General features: G+C 46.5%; 1 protein-coding gene across 1 annotated transcript in view; it reads left to right on the forward strand.

Moving 5' to 3' along the window:
• Positions 1 to 975: 975 nt before the first annotated feature.
• Positions 976 to 17413, forward strand: part of LOC120019921 (ubiquitin carboxyl-terminal hydrolase 33-like) — a 41035-nt gene continuing 24597 nt past the window's right edge. Inside the window, exons 1-6 of the mRNA XM_038963332.1 lie at positions 976 to 1128; positions 11363 to 11474; positions 12716 to 12769; positions 12931 to 12993; positions 15409 to 15561; positions 16128 to 16236. Of these exons, the coding sequence (XP_038819260.1) occupies positions 11391 to 11474; positions 12716 to 12769; positions 12931 to 12993; positions 15409 to 15561; positions 16128 to 16236 (463 nt within the window). The 5' untranslated portion in view covers positions 976 to 1128; positions 11363 to 11390. The remainder of the gene's footprint in view (positions 1129 to 11362; positions 11475 to 12715; positions 12770 to 12930; positions 12994 to 15408; positions 15562 to 16127; positions 16237 to 17413) is intronic.

Genomic DNA, 17413 nt, shown 5'->3' on the forward strand with positions numbered 1-17413 from the left:
CCTGAGAGATGATGTCTTCAGTAGGTAGAGATATAGAGATGGGCCTGAGAGATGAGGTCTTCAGTAGGTAGCAATATAGAGATGGGCCTGAGAGATGACGTCTTCAGTAGGTAGAGATATAGAGAGGGGCCTGAGAGATGAGGTCTTCAGTAGGTAGCGATATAGAGATGGGCCTGAGAGATGATGTCTTCAGTAAGTAGCGATATAGAGATGGGCCTGAGAGATATGGTCTTCAGTAGGTAGAGATATAGAGAGGGGCCTGAGAGATGAGGTCTTCAGTAGGTAGCGATATAGAGATGGGCCTGAGAGATGATGTCTTCAGTAGGTAGAGATATAGAGAGGGGCCTGAGAGATGAGGTCTTCAGTAGGTAGCGATATAGAGAGGGGCCTGAGAGATGAGGTCTTCAGTAGGTAGCGATATAGAGATGGGCCTGAGAGATGAGGTCTTCAGTAGGTAGCGATATAGAGATGGGCCTGAGAGATGAGGTCTTCAGTAGGTAGCGATATAGAGATGGGTCTGAGAGATGAGGTCTTCAGTAGGTAGCGATATAGAGAGGGGTCTGAGAGATGTCTGCTGCTGGAGTCTATACCAGTAAATCTTCAATCAGTAAGATCATGCAGCTCCAGTGTTGCAAAGGGGTTGCTTTCAAAATAAAAGCCAGGTGGAGAGTTTAGCAATCTGGTTCTGAAATACAAGGTAAAAATAAAATCCACCTTTTCTTATTTGTTGTTTTTGGCCTAAAAAATAAATAAATCGAAACATGATTGTGACAGATAAAAAATAAAAATGTCTGGATGTTAATTTGAAATCCAAGTAATTGTGTTTATTGGTCAGTAGGGGGCGCCTGGGCTGGGATTGTGCAGAATCAGATTGAGGTTATTCCACTGTTGACCGCCAGGTGGCGCAGCGACACCCGTTCACACACAACCGGAAAACGGCCGTTGTTGGCCAGAAGGCGGATCCACAACCTGGAAGTTTTGCGTTACGATCGAACGGGTTCTCATTCAACTGTGACATTTTCAAGGTTTACCGTTTGAAATAATGTCACAGATACATATTTAACTGCCGGGTTTAGCTTTCAAGATAACAGGATCGGTTCTTCTCAAATGTAACTTCATAAAGTGCAGGTAAGAGCCAAGAGGTTATTTTCGGTTTGTTTCATGCTGCAGAAGATAAGAAGCAGCAGTGTTGACGTTTTATGAGAGTGACTAGCTAGCTAATGTTAGCATGACAGCTCAATCCATGTGTCAATCTGTTATGTTCCCATCAATAAAACTATTGTTAGCTAGCACGATTTGATCTGAAAACTTTTCTTGATTCACGTCGGGATTGAATTGGACCGAAAACATATTTTCATATCAACCGGTTAGCGTCTTGGCTAGCTAGCTAAGATCACGGGACCATCTGCCCGTTAGCTAGCTGACGTTAGTTAGCCTCTTGTCAGTGAGTGTCGCACCGACTGAACTGCATGTGATTTCCGCCCCGTGTGTCTTTTTGATGCTTGAATAGTAGCTACCTAACTAAATACATTACATCCACATTGTTAGTAACTGTGTTGACATGCTGGGTTGTTGGTAGCTAGCCCATTTATAGAAGATAAACTATCACCGGAAGACAGTATGGGAGGTTTAGTAACTGTGTTGACATGCTGGGTTGTTGGTAGCTAGCCCATTTATAGAAGATAAACTATCACCGGAAGACAGTACGGGAGGTTTAGTAACTGTGTTGACATGCTGGGTTGTTGGTAGCTAGCCCATTTATAGAAGATAAACTATCACCGGAAGACAGTACGGGAGGTTTAGTAACTGTGTTGACATGCTGGGTTGTTGGTAGCTAGCCCATTTATAGAAGATAAACTATCACCGGAAGACAGTACGGGAGGTTTAGTAACTGTGTTGACATGCTGGGTTGTTGGTAGCTAGCCCATTTATAGAAGATAAACTATCACCGGAAGACAGTACGGGAGGTTTAGAAACTCTGTTCTTAGCGCCTGTTGATGAAGGTGTCTAATTGCGGGGGTTTTGTTGGAGGATAATTACCTGACGTGGCCTCGTTTTTCATCAATGCTCATTAAGAAATGCTAGCGGACATGACTGAACGTGAGTTGTCTTGGGACTGTGGTTAGATGTGGGGGTGTCTAACAACATTATTACAAATCATTTTGTAGACCTCAACGAGCCCAAACAGATATTGTTTCAATATGCTTTGTGTTGTAGTCACGACAGACAAAGATAATAGTTAAGCAAACTTTCCAATGCATGTTGTCAACCATCACATCCAGTACATGAAGACGGTAATTAACGTTTGGTTTCCGTTTCCTGTGTAACATCAGTATTGTTATCTGACTGTCCATTAAATCAAATCAAATGTATTTATAAAGCCCTTCTTACATCAGCTGATATCTCAAAGTGCTGTACAGAAACCCAGCCTAAAACCCCAAACAGCAAGCAATGCAGGTGTAGAAGCATTACATTAATCGTTTTTGAATTTACAGTCACACAAAGTCTTTCAGGTGTTTAGGTCTGCGAGGGGAGTGTTGTGGGGAGTGTTTATTTCATCAGGAGGTGCTTGACCTGAGATGTCTGGATCTTCTTGTTGAGGTGCAGCGTCCACCTCTAGGTTGTGTTCCTCACCCTTTGCTGGGCGTCAGCTGGTCCTCTGTTAACTGGCTCTGTGTGGGGAACAGTGGGGAAATCCTCTCCTATTTCTCTGCTCTTCCTCAGTTATCTCCTGTTCCTCCTGAAGACTTGTCCCTGTTCTGTCTTCACCTCGTAGGACCTTTACTTCACAGGTCTGACTACTGTGGCCCTCTGCCACCACTGTTTCTGTCCCTCTGCCACCACTGTTTCTGTCCCTCTGCCACCACTGTATCTGTCCTGCCACCACTGTATCTGTCCTGCCACCACTGTTTCTGTCCTGCCACCACTGTATCTGTCCTGCCACCACTGTTTCTGTCCTGCCACCACTGTATCTGTCCTGCCACCACTGTATCTGTCCTGCCACCACTGTATCTGTCCTGCCACCACTGTATCTGTCCTGCCACCACTGTATCTGTCCTGCCACCACTGTATCTGTCCTGCCACCACTGTTTCTGTCCTGCCACCACTGTTTCTGTCCTGCCACCACTGTTTCTGTCCTGCCACCACTGTATCTGTCCTGTGAGTGGCTGAACTCTCACCCTGTCATCTCTTTGCAGCTCTGTGAGATCCTAAGTGTCATAGTACTTTGCCTGTCTCTGTTGTCTTTCTTTGAACTTCTCCAGCTGACAGTTTGTCATCACCGGTCTCAGAAGATTTTCACTCATTAGCAGTAGTGTCTGTGTGTATCTTCCCAAGAGCTCCATTGCAGGGCTGCTGTCTGTTCCTTGCGACGGGGTATTTCTGTGATCCAGCATGGCCAGGTATAGGCCAGCACCTGCTCTCTTTTGCTTTTGCCATCAGTCTTTTGGCTGTTTTCACTGCCGATTCCACTTTCCCATTACTTTGCGGGTATCCTGGAGACAATGTTTTGTGTTTTAAAGTCCCAAACCTTGCTGGAACTCGTCTGAAGAGTACTGGGGACCATTGTCTGAGTAAAGGATGTCAGGTATCCCATAGCGTGCAGTGTGTCTTCAGTTTTTTGAATGACCGTTTTCGACTGTGTGTTCTCCAAATGGTCCACTTCCCAGAAGTCGGCGAGATAATCAACTGTGACCATGTAGTCTCTGTCGTTGAACTTGGACAGGTCAGTCCCTGTTGGTGCTTCGTGTGGCCTCAGTGTCTCGTCTGTTTCACACCCGCATGCAGTGCAGGCGCCACATTGTGCCATGTATGTTCTCAGCTGTGCATTCACTCCAGGCCAGTAGACACTCACCAGCTCTTCTCAGACATCCCTCTGTTCCTATGTGTGAGAAATAGATTCTCTTATCTCTGACCTGAGGGCGGCAGGCACAATGACTCAGCTCATCTCTGTTGTGAAGACACATGGCTACTTCCAAGGGTACATGTTATTACTCTTCAGGCCACCTCTGCAGGATCACATTTTTCCAGTGTCTGGAGCTCCCCGGTCCAGCTCAGCGGCTCTCTGGATGTGCTTTAGTCTCTCGCTTGACACAGGGACGTAGTGTATCATATTGATTGATTCCACTTCGACCTCCACGGGGCCTCTGTTGTCTTGTTCTGTGAGGTTCTCTCTGCTCAGGGTGTCGGCCAGCAACACATGTTTTCCCGGAACGTCAGGAGACTGACCTCGTAGTTTTGGAGTCTCATGAGCATGTGTTGTCGTCTTTTTGGTGCGCTGAGGAGAGGCTTTGTTTCTCTATCTGTGCGTACCCTTTTTCAGTCTGTCAGGGCTCTGCAAGCAGCTCCTTCTCTATCTGTGCGTACCCTTTTTCAGTCTGTCAGGGCTCTGCAAGCAGCTCCTTCTCTATCTGTGCGTACCCTTTTTCAGTCTCTGTCAGGGCTCTGCAAGCAGCTCCTTCTCTATCTGTGCGTACCCTTTTTCAGTCTCTGTCAGGGCTCTGCAAGCAGCTCCTTCTCTATCTGTGCGTACCCTTTTTCAGTCTCTGTCAGGGCTCTGCAAGCAGCTCCTTCTCTATCTGTGCATACCCTTTTTCAGTCTCTGTCAGGGCTCTGCTGGCAGCTCCTTCTCTATCTGTGCATACCCTTTTTCAGTCTCTGTCAGGGCTCTGCTGGCAGCTCCTTCTCTATCTGTGCGTACCCTTTTTCAGTCTCTGTCAGGGCTCTGCTGGCAGCTCCTTCTCTATCTGTGCGTACCCTTTTTCAGTCTCTGTCAGGGCTCTGCTGGCAGCTCCTTCTCTATCTGTGCGTACCCTTTTTCAGTCTCTGTCAGGGCTCTGCAAGCAGCTCCTTCTCTATCTGTGCGTACCCTTTTTCAGTCTCTGTCAGGGCTCTGCAAGCAGCTCCTTCTCTATCTGTGCGTACCCTTTTTCAGTCTCTGTCAGGGCTCTGCTGGCGTATGCTATTGGTTGTCCTCCCTGCATCAAGGCTGCTCCTAACCCACTCTCTGAAGCATCACACTGTAGTACAAGCTGCTCTGTTGGGTTGTAGTATTTCAGCACAGGGGTCTGTGTAATGGTATCCCTGATTTTATTGACAGGCAGCTCATGTCTCTCTGACCACTCCCACAGTGAGTCCTTGTGTTAGCTGTCGCAGTGGCTCGCAGCGCTCTGTGGCGTGGCTGCAGAACTTGGCTAGGTAGGGACACCGTTCGTAAATTCATCAGTTATTCTGCACTTTGGCATACTCAGACTGAATTTACGAACACACCCGAAATTGTTACTTGCCTTTTGTTAAGACATGTAGCTAGCTAGCTAAACAATGAACCTAGCTAGGTAAACAACATGTAAGATCATACACGTCACGTAATGTTAGCTAACGAGCCAGCCAGCTAACATTATCTAGTTAAACAACAATGAACATAGTGCCAAATCATGTCGTTACTACCCGGCATGAATCTGCTGGGAGCTAACCAACAAGGTTCAATGTTAGCTAGCTAACCAACCAGGTTCAATGTTTGCTAGCTAACCAACCAGGCTCAATGTTAGCTAGCTAACCAACCAGGTTCAATGTTAGCTAGCTAACCAACCAGGTTCAATGTTAGCTAGCTAACCAACCAGGTTCAATGTTAGCTAGCTAACCAACCAGGTTCAATGTTAGCTAGCTAACCAACCAGGTTCAATGTTAGCTAGCTAACCAACCAGGTTCAATGTTTGCTAGCTAACCAACCAGGTTCAATGTTAGCTAGCTAACCAACCAGGTTCAATGTTTGCTAGCTAACCAACCAGGTTCAATGTTTGCTAGCTAACCAACCAGGTTCAATGTTTGCTAGCTAACCAACCAGGTTCAATGTTTGCTAGCTAACCAACCAGGTTCAATGTTTGCTAGCTAACCAACCAGGTTCAATGTTTGCTAGCTAACCAACCAGGTTCAATGTTTGCTAGCTAACCAACCAGGTTCAATGTTTGCTAGCTAACCAACCAGGTTCAATGTTTGCTAGCTAACCAACCAGGTTCAATGTTTGCTAGCTAACCAACCAGGTTCAATGTTTGCTAGCTAACCAACCAGGTTCAATGTTTGCTAGCTAACCAACCAGGTTCAATGTTTGCTAGCTAACCAACCAGGTTCAATGTTTGCTAGCTAACCAACCAGGTTCAATGTTAGCTAGCTAACCAACCAGGTTCAATGTTTGCTAGCTAACCAACCAGGTTCAATGTTTGCTAGCTAACCAACCAGGTTCAATGTTTGCTAGCTAACCAACCAGGTTCAATGTTTGCTAGCTAACCAACCAGGTTCAATGTTTGCTAGCTAACCAACCAGGTTCAATGTTTGCTAGCTAACCAACCAGGTTCAATGTTTGCTAGCTAACCAACCAGGTTCAATGTTTGCTAGCTAACCAACCAGGTTCAATGTTTGCTAGCTAACCAACCAGGTTCAATGTTTGCTAGCTAACCAACCAGGTTCAATGTTTGCTAGCTAACCAACCAGGTTCAATGTTTGCTAGCTAACCAACCAGGTTCAATGTTTGCTAGCTAACCAACCAGGTTCAATGTTTGCTAGCTAACCAACCAGGTTCAATGTTTGCTAGCTAACCAACCAGGTTCAATGTTTGCTAGCTAACCAACCAGGTTCAATGTTTGCTAGCTAACCAACCAGGTTCAATGTTTGCTAGCTAACCAACCAGGTTCAATGTTTGCTAGCTAACCAACCAGGTTCAGTGTTTGCTAGCTAACCAACCAGGTTCAGTGTTTGCTAGCTAACCAACCAGGTTCAATGTTTGCTAGCTAACCAACCAGGTTCAATGTTTGCTAGCTAACCAACCAGGTTCAGTGTTTGCTAGCTAACCAACCAGGTTCAATGTTTGCTAGCTAACCAACCAGGTTCAATGTTTGCTAGCTAACCAACCAGGTTCAATGTTTGCTAGCTAACCAACCAGGTTCAATGTTTGCTAGCTAACCAACCAGGTTCAATGTTTGCTAGCTAACCAACCAGGTTCAATGTTAGCTAGCTGACATTAGCCTCTAACTAGCCAAGCAAACGGCTCTGGGATACGAATAATAACATCAAATTTAAATCCCACCTTGTAGTGCAACAAAATGTAGATCAAGTTAAGGAATACTTTCTGAAGGCGCACTATGGAGCTCCATTTTGTTTAGATAACTCTTCGTGTTGTTGTTTATTTTCCCCCAGAAGTGGTTAAAGTCTATGGGTTTTTCTATTACAATGAGCTGGTTTCTGAAGTACTGCTTTTGCATTCTTTATCAAACAATACATCATTTTGTTGTTAATTTTCGTAGTTTGTCTGCTTGACATTTTTAGATTTTATAAGGAAGCTGAAATATACTGTTTAGGCTTTCTACTGCCAAGTTTACACTATTGCAGTGAAATGTTTTGTCCAGGATGTTGTCTAGAAGGGGTGAATTTGTTGTTGCCTTATTGTTTTTTGGTTGGTTTCCGCACTACTTTCCTTCCATCTATAGCGTTTTTTTAATGCTATGCAGTTTCTTTTGGCTTTGCCTCATGATTGAGTATATCTCTGTTCAAGTTGACAGATTTTGCTGTGATCTGATAGGGGTGTCAGTGGGCTGACTGTGAACGCTCTGAGAGACTCTGGGTTGAGGTCCGTGATAAAGTAGTCTACAGTACTACTGCCAAGAGATGAGCTGTAGGTGTACCTACCATAAGAGTCTCCTCAAAGCCTACTATTGACTATGTACTGAACCAGCGTGTGACAGAGCTGGAGGAGTTGTGACACGTTTTTTGTTGGTTGTTTTGTCGTAGTTGTGTGTAGGGGGGGAATATGGGGGAGGGAATGCTGTCACCTCTCGGTAGGGGTTTGTCCCCCTGTGTGCTGAGAATGTCAGGTTCTTGTCTAGTTCTGGCATTTAGGTCGCCACAGACTAGTACATGTCCCTGGGCCTGGAAATGGTTGATCTCCCTTCTAGGATGGAGAAGCTGTCTTCATTAAAGTATGGTGAATCTAGTGGTGGGATATAGGTAGCACACAGGAGGACATTTATCTCTGTTGAGATCATTTCCTTCTTAATTTCTAGCCAGTTGTATTGAACACAAATATAAAGGCATGTAAAGCGTTGGTCCCAGAGCTGTTTCCAGACAATTTAATGTTCATTTCTCTACCATAAGCCGCCTCCCAACATCGTTTTAGACCGCAGACCACGTGTAACCATACCAGCCCAGGACCTCCACATCCAGCTTCTTCACCTGTTGGATCGTCAGTGACGGGGGTGTTTGTCTGCTCTGTTTCACACCTGGTAGTTTGGTGGATGGGACTACCAGCTACAGTTGAAGTCAGAAGTTTACATACACCTTAGCCAAATACATTTAAACTCAGTTCTTCACAATTCCTGACATTTAATCCTAGTAAAAATTCCCTGTCTTAGGTCAGTTAGGATCACCACTTTATTTTAAGAATGTGAAATGTCAGAATGATTTATTTCAGCTTTTATTTCTTTCATCACATTCCCAGTGGATCAGAAGTTTACATACACTCAATTAGTATTTGCTAGCATTGCCTTTTAAATTGTGTAACTTGGGTCAAATGTTTTGGGTAGCCTTCCACAAGCTTCCCACAATAAGTTGGGTGAATTTTGGCCCATTCCTCCTGACAGAGCTGGTGTAACTGAGTCAGGTTTGTAGGCCTCCTTGCTCGCACATGCTTTTTCAGTTCTGCCCACAAATTTTCTATAGGATTGAGGTCAGGGCTTTGTGATGGCCACTCAAATACCTTGACTTTGTTGTCCTTAAGCCATTTTGCCACAACTTTGGAAGTATGCTTGGGGTCATTGTCCATTTGGAAGACCCATTTGCGACCAAGCTTCAACTTCCTGACTGATGTCTTGAGATGTTGCTTCAATATATTTCTGTCCTCAAGATGCCATCTATTTTGTGAAGTGCACCAGTCCCTCCTGCAGCAAAAGCACCCTCACAACATGATGCTACCACACCTGGTAGTTTGGTGGATGGGACTACCAGCTCTCTGTAACCTAGAGGGCAACCAGTGGGTCCGTCTCCTCTATACCACCCACCTGGTAGTGTGGTGGATGGGACTACCAGCTCTCTGTAACCTAGAGGGCAACCAGTGGGTCCATCTCCTCTATACCATGTTTCACAGCTGGAAGTGTGGTGGATGGGACTACCAGCTCTCTGTAACCTAGAGGTCAACCAGTGGGTCCATCTCCTCTACAGTGGGGAGAACAAGTATTTGACACACTGCTGATTTTGCAGGTTTTCCTACTTACAAAGCATGTAGAGGTCTGTCATTTTTATCATAGGTACACTTCAACTGTGAGAGACGGAATCTAAAACAAAAATCCAGAAAATCACATTGTATGATTTTTAAGTAATTCATTTGCATTTTATTGCATGACATAAGTATTTGATCACCTACCAACCAGTAAGAATTCCGGCTCTCACAGACCTGTTAGTTTTTCTTTAAGAAGCCCTCCTGTTCTCCACTCATTACCTGTATTAACTGCACCTGTTTGAACTTGTTACCTGTATAAAAGACACCTGTCCACACACTCAATCAAACAGACTCCAACCTCTCCACAATGGCACAAGACCAGAGAGCTGTGTAAGGACATCAGGGATAGAATTGTAGACCTGCACAAGGCTGGGATGGGCTACAGGACAATAGGCAAGCAGCTTGGTGAGAAGGCAACAACTGTTGGCGCAATTATTAGAAAATGGAAGAAGTTCAAGATGACGGTCAATCACCCTCGGTCTGGGGCTCCATGCAAGATCTGAACCAGTAAGGAATGAGTTGTGTTTGCTTTGTTAGGTTCTGTCTGTGAGAAGGCAAGTGCAGTATAAACGCCTGCAGAGAGAGAGAGAGGAGCAGCACCCCGTATGACAGTCACCCCCCTAGTCTAAGGATATGTTATACCGTAGGTGCACATCGATTCAGCTGCTTCTATACCTTGGCTTCAAGGTTCTTTTTAACTGTTGAGCCAAAATGTTTTCAGCACTTTTAAAATTTCCATGATTGATCAAAACTAATTTGCTCATGTTGATGTGTGTATTTTGGGCTGCCTCTTTCGTCCTCACAACTAGTCAGAGATGAAGGTTGTCAGGCCTCTCGCCCCATTAGTACTGACGGGAGATCATCGGGCCACGGATAATATCTCTCTCTCAGAGATGAGAAGAGGAAGTTGTTTTGGGTTGATTACTATACGGTAGGACGTACACAGAGCAGACCTGGAAAAACCAGTTCTGCTGTCTGGAGCCTCCGGTTCCAACGGTGACAAGCAGGCAGACAGACAGCTTGGTGTTTGACAGGCAGGCAGACAGACAGCTTGGTGTTTGACAGGCAGGCAGACAGACAGCTTGGTGTTTGACAGGCAGGCAGACAGACAGCTTGGTGTTTGACAGGCAGGCAGACAGACAGCTTGGTGTTTGACAGGCAGGCAGACAGACAGCTTGGTGTTTGACAGGCAGGCAGGCAGACAGCTTGGTGTTTGACAAGCAGGCAGACAGACAGCTAGCTTGGTGTTTGACAAGCAGGCAGACAGACAGCTTGGTGTTTGACAGGCAGGCAGACAGCTAGCTTGGTGTTTGACAGGCAGACAGACAGTATTACAACTCTCTCTGACCCGGCCCAGACAGACAGCTTGGTGTTTGACAGGCAGACAGACAGTATTACAACTCTCTCTGACCCGGCCCAGACAGACTGTCCCTGTTGTGGTACCAGCTGGTGTAGGAACAAGTTCTGTGTGATTTTTACAGATGGCCATTTGTGCATTTGACTGTTCATCTGTACAATATGTTTATTGTAAGAGAGATACTGATTATTTTGTACCATATTCCATTAATGTTTTATCTATGCTGTCTATTGTGGATAAAGACTTGGACATAATTGTTCATTGTTTTCTGAAAGGTATTTTTATATGAATTTTAAGTGTTTAACAAATGTTGGCAGACTGAGTTGCCTAAAACTTAACATAGTGCCAAATAGTTTCTTAACTTCCTTTTATTGTTGACAGCAGCATACCACCCCGCATACCACTACTGGCTTGCTGCTGAAGCTAAGCAGGGTTGGTCCTGGATGGGAGACCAGATGGTGTTGGAGGGCCAGTAGGAGGCACTCTTTCCTCTGGTCTAAAAAATGCCCCAGGGCAGTGATTGGGGACATTGCCCTGTGTAGGGTGCTGTCTTTTGGCTAGGATGTTAAATGGGTGTCCTGACTCTCTGTGGTCACTTGAATGCCCATGACTGTGTTTTTACCTCTCTCTCTTTCTGCCCCCCTCCCTCTTTCTCTCCCTCGCTCTCTTCCCCCCCCCATCTCCCTCTCTCTCTTTCTGCCCCCCTCCCTCTCTCTTTCTCCCCCCTCTTTCTCCCCCCTCAGACAGGTGAGGTACAGGTTCAGGTGAGTGATGCCTGTGTGTTCTAGCAGTGACTGTCCCCATCTACAGTGTGTAGGAGAGATCACCAAGGAAGAACTCATCCACAAGTCACATGTGAGTCCACCTGTCCTGTGCTACTGAGTCCCCCCCGTAGTCCTGTGCTACTAAGTCCCCCCCCGTAGTCCTGTGCTACTAAGTCCCCCCCCGTAGTCCTGTGCTACTAAGTCCCCCCCCGTAGTCCTGTGCTACTAAGTCCCCCCCCGTAGTCCTGTGCTACTAAGTCCCCCCCCGTAGTCCTGTGCTACTAAGTCCCCCCCCGTAGTCCTGTGCTACTAAGTCCCCCCCCGTAGTCCTGTGCTACTAAGTCCCCCCCCGTAGTCCTGTGCTACTAAGTCCCCCCCCGTAGTCCTGTGCTACTAAGTCCCCCCCCGTAGTCCTGTGCTACTAAGTCCCCCCCCGTAGTCCTGTGCTACTAAGTCCCCCCCCGTAGTCCTGTGCTACTAAGTCCCCCCCCGTAGTCCTGTGCTACTAAGTCCCCCCCCGTAGTCCTGTGCTACTAAGTCCCCCCCCGTAGTCCTGTGCTACTAAGTCCCCCCCCGTAGTCCTGTGCTACTAAGTCCCCCCCCGTAGTCCTGTGCTACTAAGTCCCCCCCCGTAGTCCTGTGCTACTAAGTCCCCCCCCGTAGTCCTGTGCTACTAAGTCCCCCCCCGTAGTCCTGTGCTACTAAGTCCCCCCCCGTAGTCCTGTGCTACTAAGTCCCCCCCCGTAGTCCTGTGCTACTAAGTCCCCCCCCGTAGTCCTGTGCTACTAAGTCCCCCCCCGTAGTCCTGTGCTACTAAGTCCCCCCCCGTAGTCCTGTGCTACTAAGTCCCCCCCCGTAGTCCTGTGCTACTAAGTCCCCCCCGTAGTCCTGTGCTACTAAGTCCCCCCCCGTAGTCCTGTGCTACTAAGTCCCCCCCCGTAGTCCTGTGCTACTAAGTCCCCCCCCGTAGTCCTGTGCTACTAAGTCCCCCCCCGTAGTCCTGTGCTACTAAGTCCCCCCCCGTAGTCCTGTGCTACTAAGTCCCCCCCCGTAGTCCTGTGCTACTAAGTCCCCCCCCGTAGTCCTGTGCTACTAAGTCCCCCCCCGTAGTCCTGTGCTACTAAGTCCCCCCCCCGTAGTCCTGTGCTACTAAAGAAACAATAATTAAATGGCCAAGGCCTGAATGTTTTAGAAGAACTGAGGATGTTGTCATTGGAGAAGGCCTTGCTCTATCATGTTACCGTTTTGTAGCTGCTGTCTGTCTGGGATTATTATGTTGTCTCACTGGTCTGGTCACTGGAGCTAGTTGGTTGTGTTGGTGTGTGTTTCAAGGGCCAGTGCCAAGACTGCAAAGTTGGAGGACCAAATCTGTGGGCGTGTCTGGAGGTGAGTGAAAAGTCTGAGTTTGGGAAAAGTTGTCACAATTTTAAGACTTATTTGTAATGTTTTGTAACTCATTGTGACCTTTATTTAGAAAGTTGTGTGGTTACCATTTGGCCTCATGCAAATTGACTGTTGTATAAATCCATTGTTTTCTGTGTTTGTAGAATGGCTGTGTGTATGTGGGCTGTGGAGAATCTCACACTGACCACAGCACCATCCACTCACAGGTGAGTGACCCTTGACCTCTACACCTCCCACACACACCTACAGGACTAGATCAATATTCAGGATGGTTCAGGAGACACCTACAGGACTAGATCAATATTCAGGATGGTTCAGGAGACACCTACAGGACTAGATCAATATTCAGGATGGTTCAGGAGACACATACAGGACTAGATCAATATTCAGGATGGTTCAGGAGATAATGAGTAAAGATGTGTGATGGAGGGAGAAAGAATGAAGTGTGAAGCGGCGAAAGTGGGAAGTGTTGGCGAGAGAGTGATTAGGGAAGAAACGATGAGAGGTGAAAGGGATGTTGGAGGAGACGAGAGTCCCAGTTCCTAGAGAGGTGAAAGGGATGTTGGAGGAGACGAGAGTCCCAGTTCCTAGAGAGGTGAAAGGGATGTTGGAGGAGACGAGAGTCCCAGTTCCTAGAGAGGTGAAAGGGATGTTGGAGGAGACGAGAGTCCCAGTTCCTAGAGAGGTGAAAGGGATGTTGGAGGAGACGAGAGTCCCAGTTCCTAGAGAGGTGAAAGGGATGTTGGAGGAGACGAGAGTCCCAGTTCCTGGAGAGGTGAAAGGGATGTTGGAGGAGACGAGAGTCCCAGTTCCTAGAGAGGTGAAAGGGATGTTGGAGGAGACGAGAGTCCCAGTTCCTGGAGAGGTGAAAGGGATGTTGGCGGAGACGAGAGTTCCAGTTCCTAGAGAGGTGAAAGGGATGTTGGAGGAGACGAGAGTCCCAGTTCCTGGAGAGGTGAAAGGGATGTTGGAGGAGACGAGAGTCCCAGTTCCTAGAGAGGTGAAAGGGATGTTGGAGGAGACGAGAGTCCCAGTTCCTAGAGAGGTGAAAGGGATGTTGGAGGAGACGAGAGTCCCAGTTCCTAGAGAGGTGAAAGGGATGTTGGAGGAGACGAGTCCCAGTTCCTAGAGAGGTGAAAGGGATGTTGGCGGAGACGAGTCCCAGTTCCTAGAGAGGTGAAAGGGATGTTGGAGGAGACGAGAGTCCCAGTTCCTAGAGAGGTGAAAGGGATGTTGGCGGAGACGAGAGTCCCAGTTCCTAGAGAGGTGAAAGGGATGTTGGCGGAGACGAGAGTTCCAGTTCCTAGAGGTAAAAGGGATGTTGGCGGAGACGAGAGTTCCAGTTCCTAGAGAGGTGAAAGGGATGTTGGCGGAGACGAGAGTTCCAGTTCCTAGAGAGGTGAAAGGGATGTTGGAGGAGACGAGAGTCCCAGTTCCTAGAGAGGTGAAAGGGATGTTGGCGGAGACGAGAGTCCCAGTTCCAATTGCATCACATGAGTGTACAAAACATGAATAACATTAGGATTTTTTATAATTGAGACATGGATTGTGTATGTGTTTCATTGAGGGCAAGACAAAATATTTTAGAACCTTTTGAAGGGGTTATGGTAGTACGTGACAGTTGCACCGGTTTGTGTCAAGAACTGCAACACTGCTGGGTTTTTCACGCTCAACAGACGTGTTAGAAATGAGGATTTCCTGTCTAGTCTCAGAAGGAGGATTTTCCGGTCTCTACCCTCGCATAAGGATTTTCCGGTCTAGTCTCTACTCTCGCAGAAGGATTTTCAGGTCTAGTCTCTACCCTCGCAGAAGGATTTTCCGGTCTAGTCTCTACTCTCGCAGATGGATTTTCCGGTCTAGTCTCTACTCTCGCAGAAGGATTTTCAGGTCTAGTCTCTACCCTCGCAGAAGGATTTCCGGTCTTGTCTCTACCCTCGCAGAAGGATTTTCCCGTCTAGTCTCTACCCTCGCAGAAGGATTTTCCCGTCTAGTCTCTACCCTCGCAGAAGGATTTCCGGTCTTGTCTCTACCCTCGCAGAAGGATTTTCCCGTCTAGTCTCTACCCTCGCAGAAGGATTTTCCCGTCTAGTCTCTACCCTCGCAGAAGTCCCTCCCCGATCCGTGTGGTCACAGACACACGTTAGGCACTCCTGGCGAAGAAGTTTAAGCACCGCCTTCTCCCAATCCTGATAGGTCCAAATAACCAGTGAGAATAACCCCAAAACCTCCTCCAGGGGTGGCCGGTAGTCTAGTGGTTAGAGCGTTGTGCCAGTAACCAAAAGGTTGCTGGATCGAATCCCCGAGCTGACAAGGTAAAAATCTGTCGTTCTGCCCCCTGAACAAGGCAGTTAACTCACTCATCCCGTTCAGCCCTGACAGATTCTCTGTCTACACACTGAAGCTCTGCTCCATAAGGGTGGGTATTATCATCCTAGCCCCTCTCTACCAACACTAACGCAGACACATGAATAATGCACCTGTCCTGTCTGATCTATGTCTGTCAACAACAATACCCTGTATTTGTTTATTTGCTTATACCACCTTTATACATTTTATTACACCTTATAAACATCTAGAAACATGAACATGTTTATAACGTGTTTATAACCCCTCTATAACAGGAGACAGGGCACAACCTGACAGTGAACCTGACCACTCTGAGGGTGTGGTGTTATGCCTGTGGGAAAGAGGTGTTCCTGGAGCGTAACCCGGGCCCTCACTGCCCTGTGCCCAGCACCAAGACCCTCGCTTCACCTCAGACCAATAACACACAGGTAATGTTACGCTCTGAAACCAACATTGGTTGGTTGGTTGATTGACATGCTGATTGGTTGGTCGATTTTATTTATTGGTCGATTGATTGATTCATACATTCATTGAGTAATTGATAGATTGATCCCTGAATTCATTGTGATTGATACCTAGATTGATTGATACCTGAATTGATGCCTAGATTGATTGATACCTAGGTTGCTAACTGATTGATTGATACCTGAATTGATAGATTGACTGATACCTTGATTGGTTGATTGATTGGTTGACTAATTAATGACTGAATCTCAAATCATTATGTTCCCTCATTATTAAAACTGTTGTCTATAGCTAAAGCCTCAACCCGACCAAATCAACCTATACCATGAACACTGTACAGATTCAATCATATTGTTAATGATTATTTCACATCCTTTGAGACCACGTTTAAAGTCCATAATCATTCAGTTATCAGTTATGTAACGTTGTTTTCTGTCTTTACGTGAAATGCTGTTCCACTGTTGTCTTCTCACGCTGCTGATAGGTCACTGTGTTTTTTATGGTTCTAATTGGGTCTTCTGTCCCCCAGGAGGGTAGCAGGGTGCTGGGCCGCTCCACCTCTCTGAGACTGCCCCCTGCTGGTGGCTGTGAAGACCTGGGCATGGAGACTGAGGAGGAGGAGGAGCTCCGCCCCAGAGGTAGTAGCATCTTCCGTAGAGCATCATGTGTTTACGCAATGTGACATGCCTGGATTTTTACCTTTTTTTTTTATTTAAAGCTGCAATATGTCCATTTTTGGGTGACCCTGACCAAATTCACATAGAAATGTGTGTTATAGATCTGTCATTCTCATCGAAAGCCCGTCTGAGAAGCGGTAGATTTGTTCTATGTGTGCTATTTCTATGCTTCCCGTTCTTAAGTTTCATTTACGAGTCTTTTATCTTTATCTTTTTTACACCAGCTTCAAACAGCTGAAAATACAATACTTTTGGTTCTGGAAAATGTATTTCTCAACGGTTTAGATGGTACAATGATTATCTACACTAGACTTGCTTGTTTTTGTCACATAAACTGAAATTAGGCGAACTATTAGAATTTTAACAACCAGGAAATGGCGGCGCGATGTCAGCATAGTGCAGCTTTAAAGCGTTTTCATTTTCACTTGTTTTCATTCAACTGTCCAGCATCATCTTCATTTCAAACAAATCAATCAATCGTATTTATATTTATTTCTGACACAAATCAAATCACATCAAATGTATTTATAAAGCCCTTCTTACATCAGCTGATATCTCAAAGTGCTGTACAGAAACCCAGCCTAAAACCCCAAACAGCAAGCAATGCAGGTGTAGAAGCACATTTCTGACCCGGGCTTAAAATACAGGATCACATGATATGACTAATATCACTGTTAAACTGACTGAGTGCCTCTGGACCATAGTTCCCAAGTCTCTCAGCTGATCTCCTCCTCCTGGACCATAGTTCCCAAGTCTCTCAGCTGATCTCTTCCTCTGGACCATAGTTCCCAAGTCTCTCAGCTGATCTCTTCCTCTGGACCATAGTTCCCAAGTCTCTCAGCTGATCTCTTCCTCTGGACCATAGTTCCCAAGTCTCTCAGCTGATCTCCTCCTCTGGACCATAGTTCCCAAGTCTCTCAGCTGATCTCTTCACCTGGACCATAGTTCCCAAGTCTCTCAGCTGATCTCTTCACCTGGACCATAGTTCCCAAGTCTCTCAGCTGATCTCCTCCACCTGGACCATAGTTCCCAAGTCTCTCAGCTGATCTCCTCCACCTGGACCATAGTTCCCAAGTCTCTCAGCTGATCTCTTCCTCTGGACCATAGTTCCCAAGTCTCTCAGCTGATCTCTTCCTCT

Source organism: Salvelinus namaycush, chromosome 25 (assembly GCF_016432855.1).
Source record: "Salvelinus namaycush isolate Seneca chromosome 25, SaNama_1.0, whole genome shotgun sequence".
NCBI lineage: Eukaryota > Metazoa > Chordata > Actinopteri > Salmoniformes > Salmonidae > Salvelinus > Salvelinus namaycush.